Below are 19,887 nucleotides of genomic sequence, written 5' to 3'. Positions count from 1 at the left end.
TCCTCCTCTGTCTCCTCCTCCTCAAAGCAACCCTGCGAGGTAGGCTGAAAGAGCGTGTGCCTGGCGCAAGCTCACCCACTGCTGCGCCACGCTGCCTCAGACTACGGCTTCAAAATGCCTCTTCCTGAATTCATTTGTTATTTACCTGGCTTTGCTTTTTTATATTTATTTATTAGCCACCTTTCTTCCTTATGGAGCTCAGGGAAGCGTTGCACTACTAATAAAATGCATGCAATAGGTCACATAAAAAACATAAAAATTTAAAACCACCATTTAGGACTGCTTTAATCAAACACATTCTTGAATAAAACCATCTCCAGCTGCCTCCCAAAGACTGACAAAGAGGGGGCCAGGCACACCTCCCTGGGGAGGCCATTCCCTACTGGGGGGGGGCGCTACTGAAAAGGCCCTCTCTTGTGTACCCAACCAAATGAGCATCTTTGATTGCTGGGTCCGTCAGGAGGCCTTAACCCCCCAGGCAGGAACACAGGGGAGAAGACCACCCTTCAGATACCCTGGCCCCAAGCCGTGCAGGGCTCTGAAGGTCAAAGCCAACACACCCTAAAAGCAGGCTTGGGAGTGGATGGGAAGCTAGGGTAACTGCTGTAATCTTGGGGTCCATGTTCCCAACAGCTGGCCCTAACCGGCAGTCACACTGGCTGCCGCTTCCAAACACTCCGAACAGAGAGGACGCGGGAGGAGCTCCGTCTAGAGGCAGCAGAGGATGGGCTGCTGCAACAGGAGCGCTGAGGCGGCGGCAGGTCTCACGTCTCCAGGAATCTCGTCCGCGTCACAGAACCACAGAATCATGGAAGGGGCCATGCAGACCAGCTAGCCCAACCCCCGGCCCATCCTCGGGCTCCACAAGCTGAAAGGTATCCATATCAATGGTTGGACCAGCAGATGCCAAAGGGACAGCATCGGAATGTGCATCCATGCCAGCGCCTAGCCCAGAGCGGATCTGCACCAGACCTGGTATAACAAAAGGTCTGTAAAGGACTGTATTTATCACCTGGGGCCAAAATGTCAAGCTTTTGTCCCAAAATTAAATAACAGAATTCAGTTGCTATTTGAGAGAAGGGGGGGAGGGGGGGATCAAGAAAATGATGATGCAACCACGCTTTCGACTTTAAAATGTGGCGTCCTAATCGACACTATTTGTCAGGATCACTGCAGCTAAATATCACCATTAATTAGCTTCTTACTTACTTAGCCTCTTCCTACCGGGTTGTACTTCCGGAGTAACACTATCCAGTTCTCTCTGAAATTCTTCCCTCGCTATGGCTACAAGTTCCCGGTACTGGGCTACTATTTTAGCTTCTGATTGGGCTGCCTGCACCTACAAAAGAGAGGTGGAAGATTAGAAACTCCAGGCATACAGTAAGTCTTTTATTTGCAGTCTGCACATATCACCGGTATCAAGGCATCACAAAAACAGCCACACGGCAAATACTACAGCAATTTCCTCTCTGGCGAAGATTTGAAGAGGCTTATAAACTAAACCAAACCAGGAAAAAATAAACAGTACAATACTCTAGCATCTGGTCTGGCTCAGTCACTCAGGTCCACAGGCTCAGACCAAAGGCTTAAGTATCTGTAACAATGGAGGAAACCTTTTCCAGGCATTATACTCTGCTGACAGTATACCTACTATAAGGTCTGAGTTTTTTTTAATGAAATTATCTAATGAACACAGGGTGTTACAGGCAGGGGTCATTTCGTAGAAAAAGAGCTAGGGGGGCTCATTAGCATAACTCATTAGCATATGCCACACCCCCTGACATCACCGGAAGTGTGTCCTCCCCACAGCCGGCGGCGACCTACAGCGGGCACCAGCGGGGAGCTCCAGGCCCCACCCTCCCGCACCTCACCCTAACCCACAGCTGAGGGCACTTCAGAAGCAGGAACACGATGGAAGTTTGCTCTGTGAACTTCGAAGGATGCCACGTAATTGATCCCATGTGCCCCTAAAACCTGGCAGTACATTTAGAGTAGTCTTCCACAAGCTTCAATGCCCACCTGCCAGGTAGCTTAGCTAACCTGTCTGCAAGAAGAAAGCTGTCTACACAATCAAACCACCTGCGTGGGGCAGAAGACCACAAAAGGAACCTCCCCCCCACCCCACCCGGCTTAAGGGAGAGAGAGAGCTCGATGCTAAAATATAAAAGGTCTGAAAAATAATTCCGGGCAGGCCAAAACACTACTGTGCACATATGCAGAGGAACAACATCAGTTACAGATAAGTAGCCTGCCCCTTTGGGCTCTCGTACAGCGCACATATAAAAAACAGGATTTTCAAAAATTCTCAATGAATTTGGGGGGGACGGGGACATTAACAGCATAAAGGCAAGAAGAAGAAGAAAGAACACATGCCAAGCCATTAGTTTCACTTAGCATCAAAAACACATCTTTGCCCACAAACAGGAAAGCTACAGCAGTTCTGGCATAAGTGCAAAAGGAGACTTTTGCATCAAAGAAAAACGGACCTTTTTCACCACACCATCCAGGTCAACTATCATACGATGAAGTTTATCCTCAGCAGCCGAGACGTGAACTTTGGCCCCAGGAATGAGAGACTTCTTGGCATGCTCAATCACCCCTTTCATCTTCTCCATTTCTTCTCTAAACGAAACCAGAAGCTGTCCGTTAGCTATGCCATTATTCAGTATTTGTTCTCATGAGGATGGAAAAGAATAAAATGTTCACCCATTACTAGTTTCTATGACCGATCTAATATAAACAATGAAAAACAGTTTTAAAGCAAACTATGTAACACGTGTGAAAGTTAATGACAAACTCAGTATGCCAGACACTCTACTAGTGGCCCAGGACTACTCGAGATGGTTTAAAATAAATAAAATACAACTGCATACAAATGAAACAGATGGTTTTATTACTTAAACAGTAGAAACAAAACAGACTAGGAACAGTATATTAATAAATTCAAATGCATGAGATTAAAAATCCTGTGGAAAGCAGCAGAATCAAATCAAGCACACGAAAGAAAAGATAAGGCACTGTACTGAAATATAAGACATCACACACGCCATTGTGAACATCTCATTAGCAAATCCCAGCACCTCAGAGTATTAAAACTATTGATCAACGTGAAGAGCCTTCCAGAAGAGGCGGAGTTTTAAATTCTGCCAGGAAGGGAAGAAGGAGGGAGACTAAAAGTACCTCCCAAAGAGAAGAGGCACCCCACAGATTAAGGGCTGCTCCTGAGAAGCCCTGCGGTCAGACTCCTGACAGTGCTGGTTCCAGTCAATCCGAAACCCTGGGTGGATACCGAAGAGGCAGCCAGTGGGTTGGCTATTCCAGGATGCCGTTTCACATGAAGGGCACAGACAGCAAAGCCTCCTCCTGAATACTGCCTCCTTGCATTGGTATTTGGAGGTTCCCTTCGTCATCTCACAGCTAGCAGCCCCTGATGGGCATCAATGAATCTAATCCCTTTTAAAAACCATCTGTGTTCATGGCCACGATTACAACCTCTGGCGGTAAGCTCCAAATTTTAATTACTCACTGAATGAAGCAGGGAGGTAGGAATAATGCTGGGTAGATAGCTACACCTACAGATGCCAGCCAGTGCAACTGAAACAAAGCAGAGGTCCGCTGGCACCTTGCCACCTTAAAGACGAACGACTCAGAATGGTGTATCCTCATTGCTTTATCTGTACAGCCCCGTCGTGGGTTTTGTTTCTTGCTCGTTTTTAAGTGTTTTATTGCTTTTTAATATTGGTGTCTAATGGAATCCATCTATGACTTCTGGACATAATTCCACCAGACCTATACAATGCTGCAGCTATGCTACCTTACAGCTTTACGTGCTTAACTTACTTGGCTTTCAAAAGGGCATCTGCAGCTTCATCCACAGCTTTACGACGATCCTTCAGGGTTTCCTCCAGTGTTCGCCACTGAGCAGTCTTTTTCTCACTTGGAGTCTAGTAAAAGGTACAATCATTCCAATGATTTCAGGTAAGAGTAATTTTTTAAAAATCACATTTACCCAACATATTACCAAAATCAGTAGATGCATAAAATTTCTCCAACGCTGGAAACAATCACGGAATAAGCAAGTTCAACATTCAAGTCACATCAATTGTGCAATATTTACTTCCCAATTTTTTTCTACTCAAACAGAATACAGAATAATATTTCATATAGATCAGTGCATAGCAGTCAGAAAACTCTAGGACATATATTTCAATGTCCATGTTACTTTTAATGTTATGTAAACATTAGACCTATTTTTCCTTAAGTGACTTGCTCCATTCATGAGTAGAGACAGGACTTGTGAACGTTTCTGACTTCCACTGGAAGTTTTGTTGGTTAAGGTGCTTAATTTTGGAAGTACGATGGCTGGGAAAATATATCCCAACCAACACAGAAACTTCAAAACCATCCTCAAGTACTTGAAGGGCTGCCATGTAGAGGATGGTGTGGCGTTGTTTTCTGTTGCCCCAGAAGGTCAGACCAGAACCAATGGGTTGAAATTAAATCAGAAGAGTTTTCGGCTAAACATGAGGAAGAATTTCCTAACAGCTTCCTGACAGCTGCCTTTAATCTAAGACTGAGGGTCCTTTTCTCAGTACTCAATGGCCAAGAGAAGTTTTTACACCTTTTAGAGGAAGACAATTTCAGAAGTGCTTGGGAGAAGTGTGCAGACAATAGTTTTGAGTTTCTTGGCCTTTCCCTCATAATGCTCAGGAATCTGGATTACCAGGAAGCGCTGAAGTCGATCAGGACTGACCTTTATGGAGCCAGCACACTAAGCCGGGCAAGGCTCCACTTTTGCACGAGGGATCCCGCCCCCCTCTGTGACCCTCCCTTCCCATCTGAAACGCCTGACAGTCCCTAGACAAGGCATGCTTTTATGCTTGCCAGATTGAATGTTTTGCCGACAGCAGAAATGAGAAGACAATTTGCTAAAATCCCATTTTCAGACTGCAACAGAGGCTGCAGGCCACCTGCTATTCCATGATCCATGGACAGCCCCCCCCCCCGGGGGGGCGCTTTGCATCTGTTGCAAAATATTTGCTGCTAAAATGGGTTTTACTGTACTGACCATATGAGGGTCTACTCATTTATTTTTCCAATACGTTTTAGACTTTTATGAGATACATGCGTTTTATCGTTCTGTATTTTGCTTTTTGCCGGTTCTGTCATGTCTTGTTTTTTTAAAATATTTTTATTTAATTATTTAAACAGCAGACATAAACATGAGGTGCACACCACACTCTGTCATGTTTTGTAATGTTTATTTTTTACCCTGTTGTGATGTGCTGGTTTTATGCTCAAGACCTTTGGTCAGAGGCACTTAATAATAAAGGAAAGCAGTGGGGCTTTTTTTCCTGGGGGGAACGTATGCTGGAGCAGAGTTCGGGAACCTCTTCAACAAAATTCTTTTTAAAATGTTTAAAAGTTTATGGGTTTTCAGTATTCAGACTGAAAATTCCATTTCCCTCTTGAGAGTTCCGGCACCTTTTTTAAAAAGCCCTGGAAAGGAGGGAGAGTGGAATAAAATGTGTCAAGGCATAAATATGAAAAACGGGGGGAGCCAGAAGAGAGAGCACAGCTCCGCACAGCGTGTGTGTCCCCCTGCTGACTCCCTCCCACACACCTCCGTGTTCTCCATGGCCTCTCTCAACTTCTGAGCATGAGCACTAACGGCTTGCACAGCAGCCTCCTGGAGGGTGATGGCTTGCAGGGTCACACGAGCAGTGCTGCTCAGAGCACTTTCCAAGGTGGCTGCAAGAGCTGGGGAAGGGAGAAAAATGCCAGTCAATTTGCACCTTATGCCACGGGCACACTTGCACCAATTAGCTCTGCCTAAGACAAGTTCACCACGTTGCCTCTTTGGAGATCTCCCCCACCCCTCCTTTGGAGATCTGTGGAAAGATTTACAAGCCTTCCATGATTAACACACCGTGGCAAGACAACACTGTTCTGGAGACTGGATCTGGTTGCCGATGCAAAGCCCCATTTGCTGATTGAAGAGCATAAAATCCACTGCTGCTTTGATTCTCCCTTGGTTGTTTTTGCATTCTTATTCTAGAGTGAGCCTCTATGTATCTGCATAGCACCTCTGCCACTCCAGCAAAATACAACTCTCAAAACTGAAGAGAAAGCTATTTTGTTCGTCCACATACCCGAAATCCTCTCTTGCTCCTCTCTATCTTGCTGTGCAAGACGAGCAGCAACTTCCTCTGGTGCTCTCTCCTTGATAACATGGGAATCCCCACGGCTAAATTCTCCACCTAATCAAGGCAATAATAAAAGCAAAACCCCAAACTGTTAGAATTTTACTCACAAAACGGAGATTTCCATGTTACACTATGCATTCAAGCTCCTGGTTCTCTGGGTGGCCTGGATGCGAGGAATCTACAGGGCCATACAAACTCACCTCTTCACTGCTGGTCGCATTCCAAAATTAAACTGGAATCATCCAGCAACAAGTGGTTCAGTTATGAACCAGATCTCAGCCATAATCAGACTGAATATGACTGCCACACCAGAGGAATACAACTTTAAACCAAGCTCAATATTTGGAAGGATCTTCTTTTTTTTTAATAAATCTTTATTGAGTTTCCAAAACATAAACAAACATCAAAACTAATCTTCTATTATATCACAGATGTGCATACAACCCCTTACCAGCTCTAAATTCAACTCCAAATTAACCCTCCACCTTTAATTTCAAATTATACAATTTTTTCCACCTTTTCTTAAAAAATAAATCATCTTCTCCCTTCAATCTACAAGAAATCTTGTCCATTTCGGCAACTTCAAAAAACTTCTGAATGACTTCCATTTTTCCCGGAATTTCTTCTTTCTTCCAATACTTGGCAAATAAAATCCTAGCGGCCGTTATACAATGTAGCAACAGATGCTTTTCTATTCTCCCAAAACCCTCCGGGATCATATTAAGAAGGTACAATTCTGGTTGAAATGGGATACTTACTCCCATAATTTCTTGCAATAATTCACTTATCATCTTCCAATATTTTTGGAAGGATCTTCTTTTTACCTTGCCACACCTTAAAATCTGACAAGGCCACCAAATAAAACAAAAGTTGATTAGAGGTCGGATTCACCCAGCAGACCAATACGTGCCCACCTCTGATCTGAATACTTGCGTGGGCAGCCTTTTCAGCAGACGACATTGTTTTAATTCTCAGTCATAACCGGAAGGACACAGGGGGCGGTGCCACATCCCAGTCATGGAGGCCATCGGCAAGGAGAGAGGAAGAGAGGACTCCCGCCTGGACAGATTTGAGTCCACCAGCATCTTAGAGACTAACAAGATTTTCAGACAGTCAAAAACTCCCTTTATTACATCCACGTCTCCTTCAGAGTCGCTTCCTATACTTGAGAACGTTTGTTCATACTAAGACCCTCTCTCACAGATGCTGGATACCAGCAAGCAAATCAGCTCTGCCCCAGAAGGTCAGACCAGAACCAGCGGGTTGAAATGAAATCAGAAGAGTTTTCAGCTAAACCTCAGGAAGAACTTCCTGACAGTCAGAGGCAGTGTCAAACTCGAGTCTCGTTTGCCATGGAGTTCTTCATCTTCTTTGGTTCTGCATGCCTATTGTCCTGTCTCATTCCGGTTGGGAGGGGGGAGTCTGTGAGCGTGTGGGTGTGTGGGGACTGCTTGGCTATGAGTTGCACTGGCTTGGCCTCCCTTCTCTGGGAAGAATGTGTGCTTGACCTTGGATACCAGACAGTGCTAGATACTAGGCTTGCAGGTGCTGGGGAGGGCTAATGGTGCACAGTAGATCTGGCGGGCTGGATGTGTTGGTGTGATTGGCCTGGTCATGGGGGCAGGCTGTTCGAATTATGTGTAATACCAGAACTGGTGCCAAGAGGGTCAGTTCTGACACAGATAGTCTTAGCTTGACACGTTCTCATCTCTCAATAAACAAATCACTGCCAAGAGAGTGTTGGGAGCAAGTTTGTTCAAGAGTCTGACAAGCGGTTCTTCGGTGGAACAGGCTTCCTTGGGAGGTGGGGGGCTCTCATTTTTTGGAGGTTTTCAAACAGACGCTAGATGGCCACCTGACAGCAATGCTGATTCTGTGAACGTAGGCAGATCACGAGAAGGGAGGGCAGGAAGGGTTGCCTCAGTGCTTAGTTCTTGTGGCTCTTTCTGACATGTCCAGGGGAATGCTGATTGCCACTTTGGGGTCAGGAAGCCATTTGTCTCCAGGCCAGTTTGGCTGTAGAACCTGGAGGGTTTTTTTGTCATCTTCTGGGTGCTGAACAGCGGGGGTCACTGCGGGGGGGGGAGGGTATTTGTGAATTTCCTGCATTGTGCAGGGGGTTGGACTAGATGACCCTGGGGGTCCCTTCCAACTCTATGATTCTATTTGATTAAGTGGATTTGGCACCTGTGGTAAGAATCTGGAACTTTCCAAGGATTCCAAATTCTTAGAAAGAAATTTTTAGAGATGAATAAGCCAATTCCAACTTTTGGTGTACGGGCATAACAAACACAAGTCACAGGCATAAGCTCTTAAGATAAAAACATGAAATCATTTTCAAAAGAAAACAGTCGGGACTCGTCAGTTTACAACCCATGCAAAATGGATCTAGTTCTTAGCATAATTCTTTTTTGCAAGTCATAAAACATGAAGCCTACTGACAAACACGCAGTACCTAAGCCAGGCTGCTTGTGAACTCCCTCGGGATGGGCACGGCCTCTACCATGTTCCTCCTCTTGCATCCCCGGAGCTGGAACGGACAAGGCTTCACCAGCTGCTGCAATTATCTGTGCCACTTCTGCTCCTGCTGCAAATACATACAAGAATAAATTACAGCAAGACAACACAATTGTGCTTCTGCCTACGAAACACAGTTGCTTCTGAAAACAGTAAAACTTAGGGAAGAGGCAGGAGTTAATTTTCTACAAGCCAGCATCATTTCACCCTTGAGTCCTTTCAGGCAAAGTCAGGGGCATATTGGGAACAGACCTCCAGTGTACAGTATGCAATTCTGCCACACCATTCTGTTGACATGTTCATGCATATACAGCATAGTCATCTGCTACAATGCCATCCAGCTAGATACAAGCTACCAGCAAACTTCTCTGAATGTACGAAAAGGGAAACTATAATAGTCTACAAAACTAAATTAAAAAATGACAAACACTTTCAAGGTCTAAAATCATAACATCCTTTGTAAGTGTCTGATTCCCCCTGCTCCTCCAACGTTAATGAGACTCGGGACCATTACTTCTTGAAGTCACCTTCTTTTTCCTCACTAGCAGTTGAAGGGGCCTCTGTCTTACTCTTCGGAGACTTGGCCACAGGTTGCTTAGATTCTTTCATTACCCCTCCCACAGAGGAGATTTTTAGTGGGCCTGGAGGCATCTGTAAGGGAAAGGTATTTCACTTTGAATTGCACACTTACAAAAATGCACACAAGATTCTCTCAGGAATTGGGAACAACTTAAACAGGAAAGTGATCTGCATAATCTATATATGTAAAAGAACTGAAAGTCTGCATTAATAACAAAAATAAACAGAAAACTACTTTTATGATTATCCCAAGTACTAGAATTCATTATATTAAAAATCAGAATTAAAAGAACCCCAGCACTTTTGGTTAAAAGTGCCACAAAGACAGAAGACCTTGATTTGAATCCAGGAGCAGTTCCTTAAATTAAGACTTCTTGGGTTTTCAGCTTTCTGTCATTATAGAGTGTGAACTTTCTATTTGGATAAAATCAAAAGATAAAAAGAACAATCCTGCTCAGAATCCTACTAAAGTCGGTTCAATGGGGCTTACTCCTTGGAAAATATTGTTAGGATTGCACTGAACCAAGATTAAGGAATTCCTGGTTTGAGAAGTCATTGATCTAACCCACAGTTTCATAAAGCATGTGAATTGTGGCACCAAGAACAAGCTGGGGATCCTCTAACTGTGTAAAAGTCCCTCTTCCCCTGGCTAAGGCAGTAGATTATCCTGTATATACTTGGGGGAATAATAAATATGGGATACGAAGCAAAGGACCCAAAAGGGCTTGCAGGGGGGCATCTCATTCACCCCTGTATTCCCCTCTCTCACTATTGCCCCCTTTCCTTCTCCTGAACAGCTCCCAAAAATTCTTCCCTCTTCCTGCTCTCCCTGCCAACCTAGCTTTGTCTGTCCACTTTTCTCTCCTTCCCCTTTCATGGCAGCTTCTCCCCAGGAAAAATCTTGCTCATGGGGCTTTGCTTTAAGGGAACGAAGGCTTAGAAGGCTCAGCGACATGGTTGTGGTTGCCTCACAGCCTCCTGAATGGCCACCGAGAGCTCAGTGGGCTTTCCTCTCTGAAAGTGCAGGCACCGTTTCATTATTTTGGGGACTTTTAAACCCCCAATCTATTTTTTTCTTTATTTTAGATTATTTTTTTTCTTCTGCAAACCTAGGACCCCCTTCAGGTTTGCAGAGAGATCCCCATCTGCCCCTCGCTCCGTTTTGTGGCTCTATTAATCATACCCTCTACGGCATAGCAATAAATATATGACAGGGATAGCCCAGGCGAGCCGGATCGCTCATCAGATCTCGGAAGCTAAGCAGGGCCGGCCCTGGCAAGGACTTGGAAGGGAGGCCTGCAAGGAATACCAGGGCTGGGAGGCAGAGGCAGGCAACAGCAAGCCACCTCTCTGAAATGTCCAAGCCCCACTAGGGGTTGCCAGGAGTCAACCATGACTTCCAGGCATACACACGCACACACAAACAAAATACTCCCCTAACAGGGGAATGATACACGGATTACTCAGATACAGGAAGTACTTTAACCACCCTAATATGCAACAAAAGCAGTAACTGGACTAAGCTAAGCAATAAACACATTAAGCAAAGAAGATGAAACTTACAGGCTTCTTTGACGCTGGAATACTGTGAGGAGGGGGACCAAGGACCATTTCAAAGAGCTTATTGGAAAAGGGGACGGTCTTCTCGACACTTTCTCGGAAGTGTGGATCATAGCTGGCATACAGGATGGTTCCACCTAGGCCTCCGCCGACAAACAAGACACTGGCTCCAATGACCTTTCCTACAGAAACACTGAGAACAAAGCAAGGAAAGAAACTTTATAGAACGTAGAAAACCAGATCAGTGAAACTAGTGGAGAAAATAAAATACATCTTGGAAAATGTTACTATATCCAGCATTCAGGACAGTTCTCAGTTAACCCCAACATGCAATAGTAGCTTGGGGCGAGGGGGGGGGGGGGGGGGGGGGAATCATGCTTCCTGCATACATTGTTTATTTATTTTATATCCTACCCTATCCCAAAAGGGCTCGGGGAGGTAACAATATATAGGTTAACAAACATAAAAATGTTAAAAACAATACCTAAAACAAGAACTCAAGTGCCTTGTGCGGTGGGCAATCTTCTAGCAGGGTCAGTTCAGACGAGACACTGTGACAAAGGCTGTGGGCAGGGGAGGCCGGAATGAAGTGGACGTCCGCCACCTCAACCAAAGGCCTGGCAGAACAGCTCCATTCTGCAGGCCCTGCGGGACTGAGACAGACCACAGTGCCTACATCGGGCCAAACTGCCAGTCTGGACACAACCTCTCTCCGGTATGCACATTCGGCCAAACTGCCAGTCTGAACACAACCTATCTCAGGTTTATAGTTCACTTTTATTTATTATTCAGACAATTTACAGAAGCATTAAAAACCAGCAAGATATCTGGGGTTGACTCCAAAGGTTCTGACACACAAACAGTGGCTTCTTCCTCCAGTGGGATCCACCTCCTCTCCACCATTCGTGGAATGGAACCTTTGTCTCCAACTGTTTCGACTCATAGAGGAAGCTGCCTTATACACCATCAGGTCAGCAGGGTCTTCCCTGGCTGGCAATGGCTGTCCAGGAGCTTGGATGGAGGAGGTCTTTTGCCTTTTTAACCTGTGCATGCCGGGGATCCTTTTGCCTTTTTAACCTGGGCATGCCGGGGATGGAGGTCTTTTGCCTTTTTAACCTGTGCATGCCGGGGATCAAAACCTGGGCCTTCTGCATGCAGGGCATACGGTCTACTACTGGCAGGGCATACGGTCTACTACTGGCAGGGCATACGGTCTACTACCGGCAGGGCATACAGTCTACTACCGGCAGGGCATACGGTCTACTACTGGCAGGGCATACGGTCTACTACTGGGGCACAGGGTCTACCCTGGCTGGCAATGGCTGTCCAGAAGCTTGGATGGAGGTCTTTTGCCTTTTTAACCTGGGCATGCCGGGGATCAAAACCTGGGCCTTCTGCGTGCAGGGCATACGGCCTACTACTGAGCTACGAGCACAGAGACGATGCAAAAAAAGAACACTAAATACGAATACATACCCATGTTCTCCAGATGTAGCATATCCACGACACAGACGTAATTGATGGGGTGAACTTTTACCACACAGGCAATTCTAAAGAAAAATGCAATAAAGTAAATAATGGCTGCATTGAAACCCATTTATTTATTTAGAAATTTTCCATGCCACATCTCCAGGGAACCTGCTTGAGACAGCTTACAAAACAAAACATGAAAACTTAACAATTGTTAATAAAAGCCCGGTACTCAAAACCCAGGCTGAGCACAGAACTGCTTAAAATGATTCGCAACATTGGATTTCGCATGTCAGTGGACTGGAAGGCACACTTGTAGGGGCGGCTCTTCTTCTTTCTCCCCACCACCCCTGCTAGCAAAGGGGAGGCAGAACAAGGAACCGCTGGCTTTCTAGGCTGCTTTGGCATTTCCTCCGGCTTCTTCTTCTTCTTCTTCTTTGTAAGCGAGGCGTGGAAGCTTGTCCAGCCGCAGAGCCGGCAAGGCATGAACTGGGGGCCAGACTCCTCCACAGGATCGTGGAAACCTTGGCAGAACATTCACACATGCCCTCCCCACAGAGCAAGAGGAAGCACAACCCATATAAGGCTACCTTTTTCCCCTGATGAGAGACGTTTCTAGACTATAAAGCAATGCCAAAAGATCAATCCCCTAATTAAAAACCTGGTTAAACAGAAAGCTTTGCCCTGGAGCCTAAAAGATAGTACAGGGACCAGGTGGGGAGCAAGGTAATCCACAGGTGAGGCGTCACTACTGAAAAAGGCCCCTCTCTGGCTGCCGCCTGCCTCACCTCTGAAAGCAGGAACATGGAGATCAGGGCTTGGGAGGCAGATCTTAACAGACGGCTGAACAACTTGGGCAGCCTTTCAGATACCTGCTCCCCAAACCACTTGTAGCTTTTAAGATCAGAACCAGCACCCATAGTAGTCACTTCCCTGGGCGCATCTGGTCTCCCACAAGGAATTATATAACCCGGCTGTAACACAGATCAACTACATGACTATTTTCAGCTCATGCTGGTGGTCACTTGGGAGAATTATAACCAAACATCCATGGTCAGTTGGTCTGAACTGCCAGCCCGACACCATTGTGCCATAATACAACTCCATGTGTTCAAGCTGGTTTGCTATGTCATCTTTACTCAGATGTAAGACTAAAGATGACACAGCAAGAACCCTCCCGGCCAAGCGGGCGTGAACACATGAAGCTGTGTTATGATACATGACTTCAGTAGTGTCTACGCAGACGGGCAGCAGCTCTTCAGGGTCTCAGGTAGACTGAGGGTCTTTCACATCACCCACTACTTGACCCTTTTAACTGATGATTAACAGGGGGGCTGCATGCCATGCTGATGAACACCCCCCCCCAAATCTGTCAACTTGACTGGGACTAGCAGCCGTGTGGCTCTTCCTCTCCCAGAAGTGCTGAGCCACTACACAGGGCGGCATCCACTGGCCTGAGGAACAAGTACTATCATCAGGCTTCGCAAATACACACACACACACACACACACACACACAGTGTGAGCCTCTGAGCTCCCTTCAACTTTGCTTTCCCCCCTTTTATATTGTACGCATTATATTATAGCAAACACTTTTGGGATTGTCAGCTAACTTGATTGCAGTGACTAAAAGGCAGTAAATAAATGGAGTAAATAAAACCTTTTGTGGAAAGGTTCTTTTCAGTTTGCTCTACTTTACACATGACGTGACCAAGGATAATGCAGAAGAACAGATCAGCTGACCAGCCTCAAGCCCACAGCGGGCCTTCTTACAATTACAGGTGTAAAGTTCTGAAACGTTGAGAAGGATATATTTTTGCTGCAAACTACTTTAAACATTACAAAATGAAAAACCAAGAGTCATCTGGTACAATCCAACACATATGTTTTAGTACATTTAAGTGAATGGACTTCCGGCTAAATTATGTGCTGATGTCTAGCCATGATCTGATTTTCAGTGGGTTGCCTTGTGATCTTTTTAAACATTTGAGGAAAAGCAAGAGCAAAAACAAGTGGAAGTTAGTAGGTCAGCTGACTGTTCATACGTATTAAAGGTAAAGGTCCCCTTGCTCGAAAGCCAGTCGAGTCCGACTCTAGGGTTGCGGTGCTCATCTCCGTTTCAAAGCGGAAGAGCCAGCGCTGTCCGAAGACGTTTCCATGGTCATGTGGCCGGCATGACTAAACACCGAGGCGCACGGAACGCTGTGACCTTCCCACTGAAGTGGTACCTATTTATCTACTTGCAATGTCTTGCTTTCGAACTGCTAGGTTGGCAGGATCATACGTATTAGCTGTCCCTAATACTACCAATCCTAATGCCATGGGGTCGCGAAGAGTCGGACTTGACTGGGCAACCAAGCAACAGAAATGCCAACTATTCCATTGTCATCAATTCTACTGCGGAGCTGACCGCTTGTCCTTTGGTCATGACTTCATGTGTGAGCAAACGGAAACTGCGCTCCAGAATAAGAGGCAAAAGCAAGAATCAGTGAATCCTTCAGGGCAACGTGAGCACTTATAATGAGTTAAGAGCCATTGCTCACAGTCACTATGAATAGCCATTCCTTGTTTATGGGCATAAAGACTAAGCCTGCTAATAACGGCATTATCTTTTTCTTTTCTTTTTTATTATTAACAATTTTATTAGTTTTTATAAAATACATATATAGCCATTGAACAATAAAAATATATTGAGATATTCAAGCTGATAAAGTTCTTATAACAAATACACAAACATATAACAAAACAATCTATAGTCATACTATGAACGATCTAATAAAACACAAAATCTGTGTCCTTTTTTGGTAATTTGAAACTTTGGGGGCTGATTAGCAGTAGTATATTCAAAAAAATATATATAAACCATTTTTCAGTAAAACTAATAGCGGAATTGTGCTTATCGTTTAAGGATAACTGCGTTGAAATTTTATCTGAGATACTATTATCCCATTGCGCTACTGTAGGCACACTTTAGTCCTTTTCCAACCAAGTGCAATTAAAATTTTTGCCGCCACTAAGAAAATGGATATTACTTCTCCAGCCTGTTTTGTAAGATGAAAATTGTGCCGATCATGGAGCAAGAAGGAAGCCGACGGTGGAAGTCTAATCTAAAGAGTACTTTCCCGATCACAAACAGCCAGCTTGTCCGGCATCCTGTGTGTGGGAGTAAAACCATGTGCAGAAAGTGAGAGGACAAAAAAGAGACAGAGGGGAGGGGTCAGAGGGCAGCCTCCCAGGTTAAGAAAAAGGCCTCTCGTCCAAGAATAAACAACCCTTAAGAGAGTGATGTCCAGGCGGGCTGAGTCACTGACTCCCAAGCTTATGCCTGGTTATTGATCCAAAACAACTTTTTGAGAAATCGATTGTTTCAGGTGTTACGTTGCAGAACACCATCTTGAGAGTCGTTGAAAGGTGGTCTGCAGAACACTGTGAAGGAGTCCAGCCGAGGGTCTCCCCGCCAGAGAGGAGAGGGGGGGGGGGACGTGCGGCAGAAGCGGCTCCGCCCCCGTCATCCGGAAGGGCTCCCCCCCTCCCCCTCACGGCCCTGCTCCCAGAGAGACGCCCTCCCCCCCCCCCCCAACCCCCTGAGCCCCCCCCGGGGGGGGGGGGGGGGGGGGGGGGTGGAGGTCGCCCGCCCGCCCGCCCGCTGTCAGGCCGCTCACCTGGACCGCCGGGCGCCGCACTCGCCGGCAGATCCGCAGCAGCAGCATCGTCGGCCCGGCCGCGGAGGGAGGCGGAGGCGGCGGAGGAGGAGAAGCGCCGCGAGAGGATGCCTGCCTGCCTGCCCGCCGGCCCACTCTCCGCGCATGCGTAAACAGTCACGCGGGGGCGGGGCTCGGGGGCGTCGGGCGGAAGCGCTAGCCAATCCGCAGGGGAAGGGTGGACGCGGGCCGTCCGACGGAAGGGAGGAGGACCAATGGGAAAAGAAGCGGCCGGTGGCGGTGGCCACTGTGCGGCGAGCTCCCGTGCGCCTGCGTGAGACAGAGGGGAGGCCGCGCACCCTCTGGGCGGGGCTCTTTAAGCGGCGCGGTGCGCCGAGCGCGTGGTTGCCGTGGCGACGTCCCGGGCGACGTGCGTTGTTGTTATTCATGGACCAGCTCCCGCCAGGCCCTCCTGTCTTCCGCCGTCCTCTGAAGTTGGCTCAACTTCATGTACTGTCTGACCATCTCATCCTTTGCCGTCCCCATCTTCTTTGACCTTCAGTCTTTCCCAGCAGCATCAGGGTCTTCTCCGGTGAGCGCTCCCTTCTCATTGGGTGGCCAAAGTATTTGAGCTTCAGTTCCATTATCTGGCCTTCCAGGGAACAGTCAGGGTTGATTTCTTTTAGGACTGACTGATTTGATCTCCTTGCAGTCCAAGGGACTCTCAAGAGTCTTCTCCAGCACCATAGTTCAAAAGCATCTATTCTTCGGCGCTCGGCCTTCCTTATAGTCCAACTCTCGCAGCCATACATGACTACTGGGAATACCATTGCTTTGACCATGCGGACTTTTGTTGGCAGGGTGATGTCTCTACTTTTTATCATGCTGTTTAGGTTCGCCATCACTTTCCTCCCAAGGAGCAGGCGTCTTTTAATTTCATGACTACTGTCACAGTCTGCAGTGATCTGGGATCCCAGGAACGTGAAGTCTGTCACTACTTCCACAGCTTCCCCTTCTATTTGCCAAGGAGTGATGGGGCCGGATGCCATGATCTTAGTTTTTTTGATGTTGAGCTTCAAGCCCACTTTTGCGCTCTCCTCTTTTACCCTGAGCAAGAGGCTCTTGAGGTCCTCTTCACTTTCTGCCATCAGAGTGGTATCGTCTGCATATCTGAGGTTGTTGATCTTTTCCCCAGCAATCTTAATTCCCGCTTGTGATTCATCCAGGCCAGCATTTCGCATGATGTACTCTGCATATATATTAAATAAGCAAGGCGACAATATACATCCTTGTCGTACTCCTTTTCCTATGCTGAACCAATCAGTTGTTCCATATCCGGTTCTAACTGTCGCTTCTTGGCCCTTATACAGGTTTCTCAAGAGACATGTGAGGTGGTCTGGTACTCCCATCTCTTTAAGGCCCTGCCATAGTTTGTTGTGATCCACACAGTCAAAAGCTTTAGCATAGTCAATGAAGCAGAAGTAGATATTTTTCTGGTACTCTCTTGCTTTCTCCATAATCCAGCGAATGTTGGAAATTTGATCTCTAGTTCCTCTACCTCTTCGAAACCCAGCTTGTACTTCTGGTAGTTCTCTATCCACGTACTGTTGAAGCCTAGCTTGTAGGATCTTGAGCATGACCTTGCTAGCGTGTGATATGAGTGCAATTGTGCGATAGTTTGAACATTCCTTGGCATTGCCCTTCTTTGGGATTGGAATGGGTTGCCACCCACCCAAAGATTTCACTATAAAACGCGAAGACCCTGCGTTAAGGTCTTTGCTAGCCACTACCCCCCTCCTGCCTGCTTTAACTCCCCTTCTGCCCAGCCTGCTAAAATCCTTTGTCTTCACCTGATCTCTTGGTGTGCACAGCCAAAGAGATCCATACTTTGCTGGCTGATTCTAGCAAGTGTGATTTAGTTAACACCTCTAGGTATTACTTTCTTCCCCTATCTTACATTGCATCAGACGAGACTTCAGGGACAGGCAAGTATAAACTGATACCTACCTACCTCCAAGTAAATGAGAAACTATCTTGATATCTTTCTGTAAGTCTAAAGGAACCTTGATTGTATGCGAATGTGAGACTGATTTTGTGTGTATGTGATTTTGATATTGCTCAGTAAAAAGACAATTTGTTTTGGAAAAACACCCGTCTCGCCTCCATCACTGGTACTCTCTGGGGCTGGCAGAACCTCCGTAAACTTTGGCAAGGACTCACGTTAAATTTAGTTAGCCATCTGCTGTAAATAAAGCGATTGGCGTAACAATATAGCCAAATGCCATCACAATACAGAATTAGGTCAGTGCGTGAGTACTCCGATGAGTTCAAGATGCACACGGCTAAGATCCAGGGGTGGCCTGAGCCTGTGTTCACGGAGCAATATCGTCTTGGCCTGAGCCACCAGATCTGGGAAGTGGTGCTGCAGAATGTGAACCCAGTTTCCCTGGCGGCCTGGGGGAGGGAACCACCTCCAGATGACCAAGGTGACCTCCCCTAAAGAGTACCTGAAGATCTCAGGGGCAATCCCAAAGACCCCCCCCCCATTCCAAGCCAAAGGAACCCGTGCGTGACCAGAGGATGCGCCACGGGCTCTGCCTTCGCTGCGGAGAGGCTGGCCACTATGTGGCCTTTTGCCCCACAGTGATCACACCCCCTGCCTCCAATGCTCCTGAGTGGAAGGGGACGGAGACATTTGACAAAAAAGGGGCCCTGTGCCCAAAGTTACCCCGGGCCCTCCCAACTAGGCACTCAGTCGGGGGTGGTGTCCTCCAGCAGAGACGAGAACCCTCAGCCGGTGGGGAAAGGCCAGGACCTGTTGTAAAAGGTTAGTGAGCAGCCATCCCCCTTTATTTTTCGTGACTGTGTCAGTGATGGGGACCCAGGTACGTGGGGGGGGAGGGTGCTCATAGACTGGGGTGTGCTAGAGACTTGATTAGCTCCTTGGGGTTGGGGGTCCCAGTGCAGCGGTTACCTGAGCCCCTGATTTTCACCCAGATGGATGTGTCCAACCATGCGTGAGCCCTGCAATTATCAAACCGTGCCTGTCATGATGGGAACAGGGTCTCACTGGGAAACCTGGGAGTTTGTTATAAATCCCATGGCCCGATTCTCCATGGTGCTAGGAAGCCCATGACCCTTACATCCAGTGGCCTGAGGGGACTGCCAGTTTTGTGGCTCCTCCTGGCTATAAACACCACACGTGGATGGGGACTTCCTCTGCAGTGGTAACTGGCACTTCCCCACCACCACCCCCGCCGCTCACGGGGTCAGGGATTACAGGAGTTCTGACACTCTGTCAGAGTCCCGCAGCAATCAGTTCCCAACAGTTCCTTGAAAAGGTTCCGGTTTATTGAGTACAGTAAAGGCAGGTCACCTGTGCATGCATTCAGTGTCAGAAGTAACTCTAAAGGCGGGAGAGGGGAAGATAGACAGGATTCACAGCGAGGTCCCCTGATGGGTTTGAGCGCCTAAACGAAGGGGTTCCCATTCTCATCAAAGCATGGAGCAAGAAGGTACCAGGGCCGCATAGCTGACAGAGCTCTTCCCCCTTGGAGATAAAGATGTTTACCTGAAGAGAAATGCCTCCTCCTCCTCTCCAGTGAGGCAAAGATCCGTTGCAAACTCTAAGTAGATCTAAGTGTTTTTTGCCCACCTCCCCCCAAGGCTTGACGGGCTGCTTCCAGAGTCTCGGGAGGCCCTTGTCCTTGTGCTGGAAGCTGGGCCAGCCTCTGGTGGGACTCGGTCCCAGCCAGCAGTGTCCCCTCTCAGCCGAGGGAGTGCGAGCCAGCTGACAGTCTTTTTAGCCCCCGGCTCACCCCGTTTTTGCCTTAGCCCGGGAAGGGGGGGGGGCTCCTCCAGACGCTGCCTTGGGCGGGGACACGTGGTCTGCCTGCAGGCGTCTCCCTCCCTACA

General features: G+C 47.2%; 1 protein-coding gene across 2 annotated transcripts in view; it reads right to left on the bottom strand.

Moving 5' to 3' along the window:
• Nucleotides 1-16,150, bottom strand: part of IMMT (inner membrane mitochondrial protein) — a 28,368-nt gene extending 12,218 nt beyond the window's left edge. Inside the window, exons 1-10 of one of the 2 annotated variants that reach the window (XM_015406952.1) lie at nt 15,994-16,150; nt 12,339-12,412; nt 10,866-11,055; nt 9,251-9,374; nt 8,662-8,793; nt 6,153-6,260; nt 5,624-5,760; nt 3,841-3,944; nt 2,487-2,622; nt 1,210-1,339 (exon numbers count right to left, since the gene is read on the bottom strand). In XM_015406952.1, the coding sequence (XP_015262438.1) occupies nt 1,210-1,339; nt 2,487-2,622; nt 3,841-3,944; nt 5,624-5,760; nt 6,153-6,260; nt 8,662-8,793; nt 9,251-9,374; nt 10,866-11,055; nt 12,339-12,412; nt 15,994-16,041 (1,183 nt within the window). In that variant the 5' untranslated portion in view covers nt 16,042-16,150. The remainder of the gene's footprint in view (nt 1-1,209; nt 1,340-2,486; nt 2,623-3,840; nt 3,945-5,623; nt 5,761-6,152; nt 6,261-8,661; nt 8,794-9,250; nt 9,375-10,865; nt 11,056-12,338; nt 12,413-15,993) is intronic. The other variant, XM_015406953.1, reaches the window with a different exon arrangement.
• Nucleotides 16,151-19,887: the final 3,737 nt, after the last annotated feature.

Source organism: Gekko japonicus, unplaced genomic scaffold (assembly GCF_001447785.1).
Source record: "Gekko japonicus isolate JY-2015 unplaced genomic scaffold, Gekko_japonicus_V1.1 scaffold1469, whole genome shotgun sequence".
Classification (NCBI taxonomy): Eukaryota; Metazoa; Chordata; class Lepidosauria; order Squamata; family Gekkonidae; genus Gekko; species Gekko japonicus.
The sequence above is the reverse complement of the archived record's forward strand: the minus strand, read 5'-3'. Positions and strand labels throughout refer to the sequence as shown.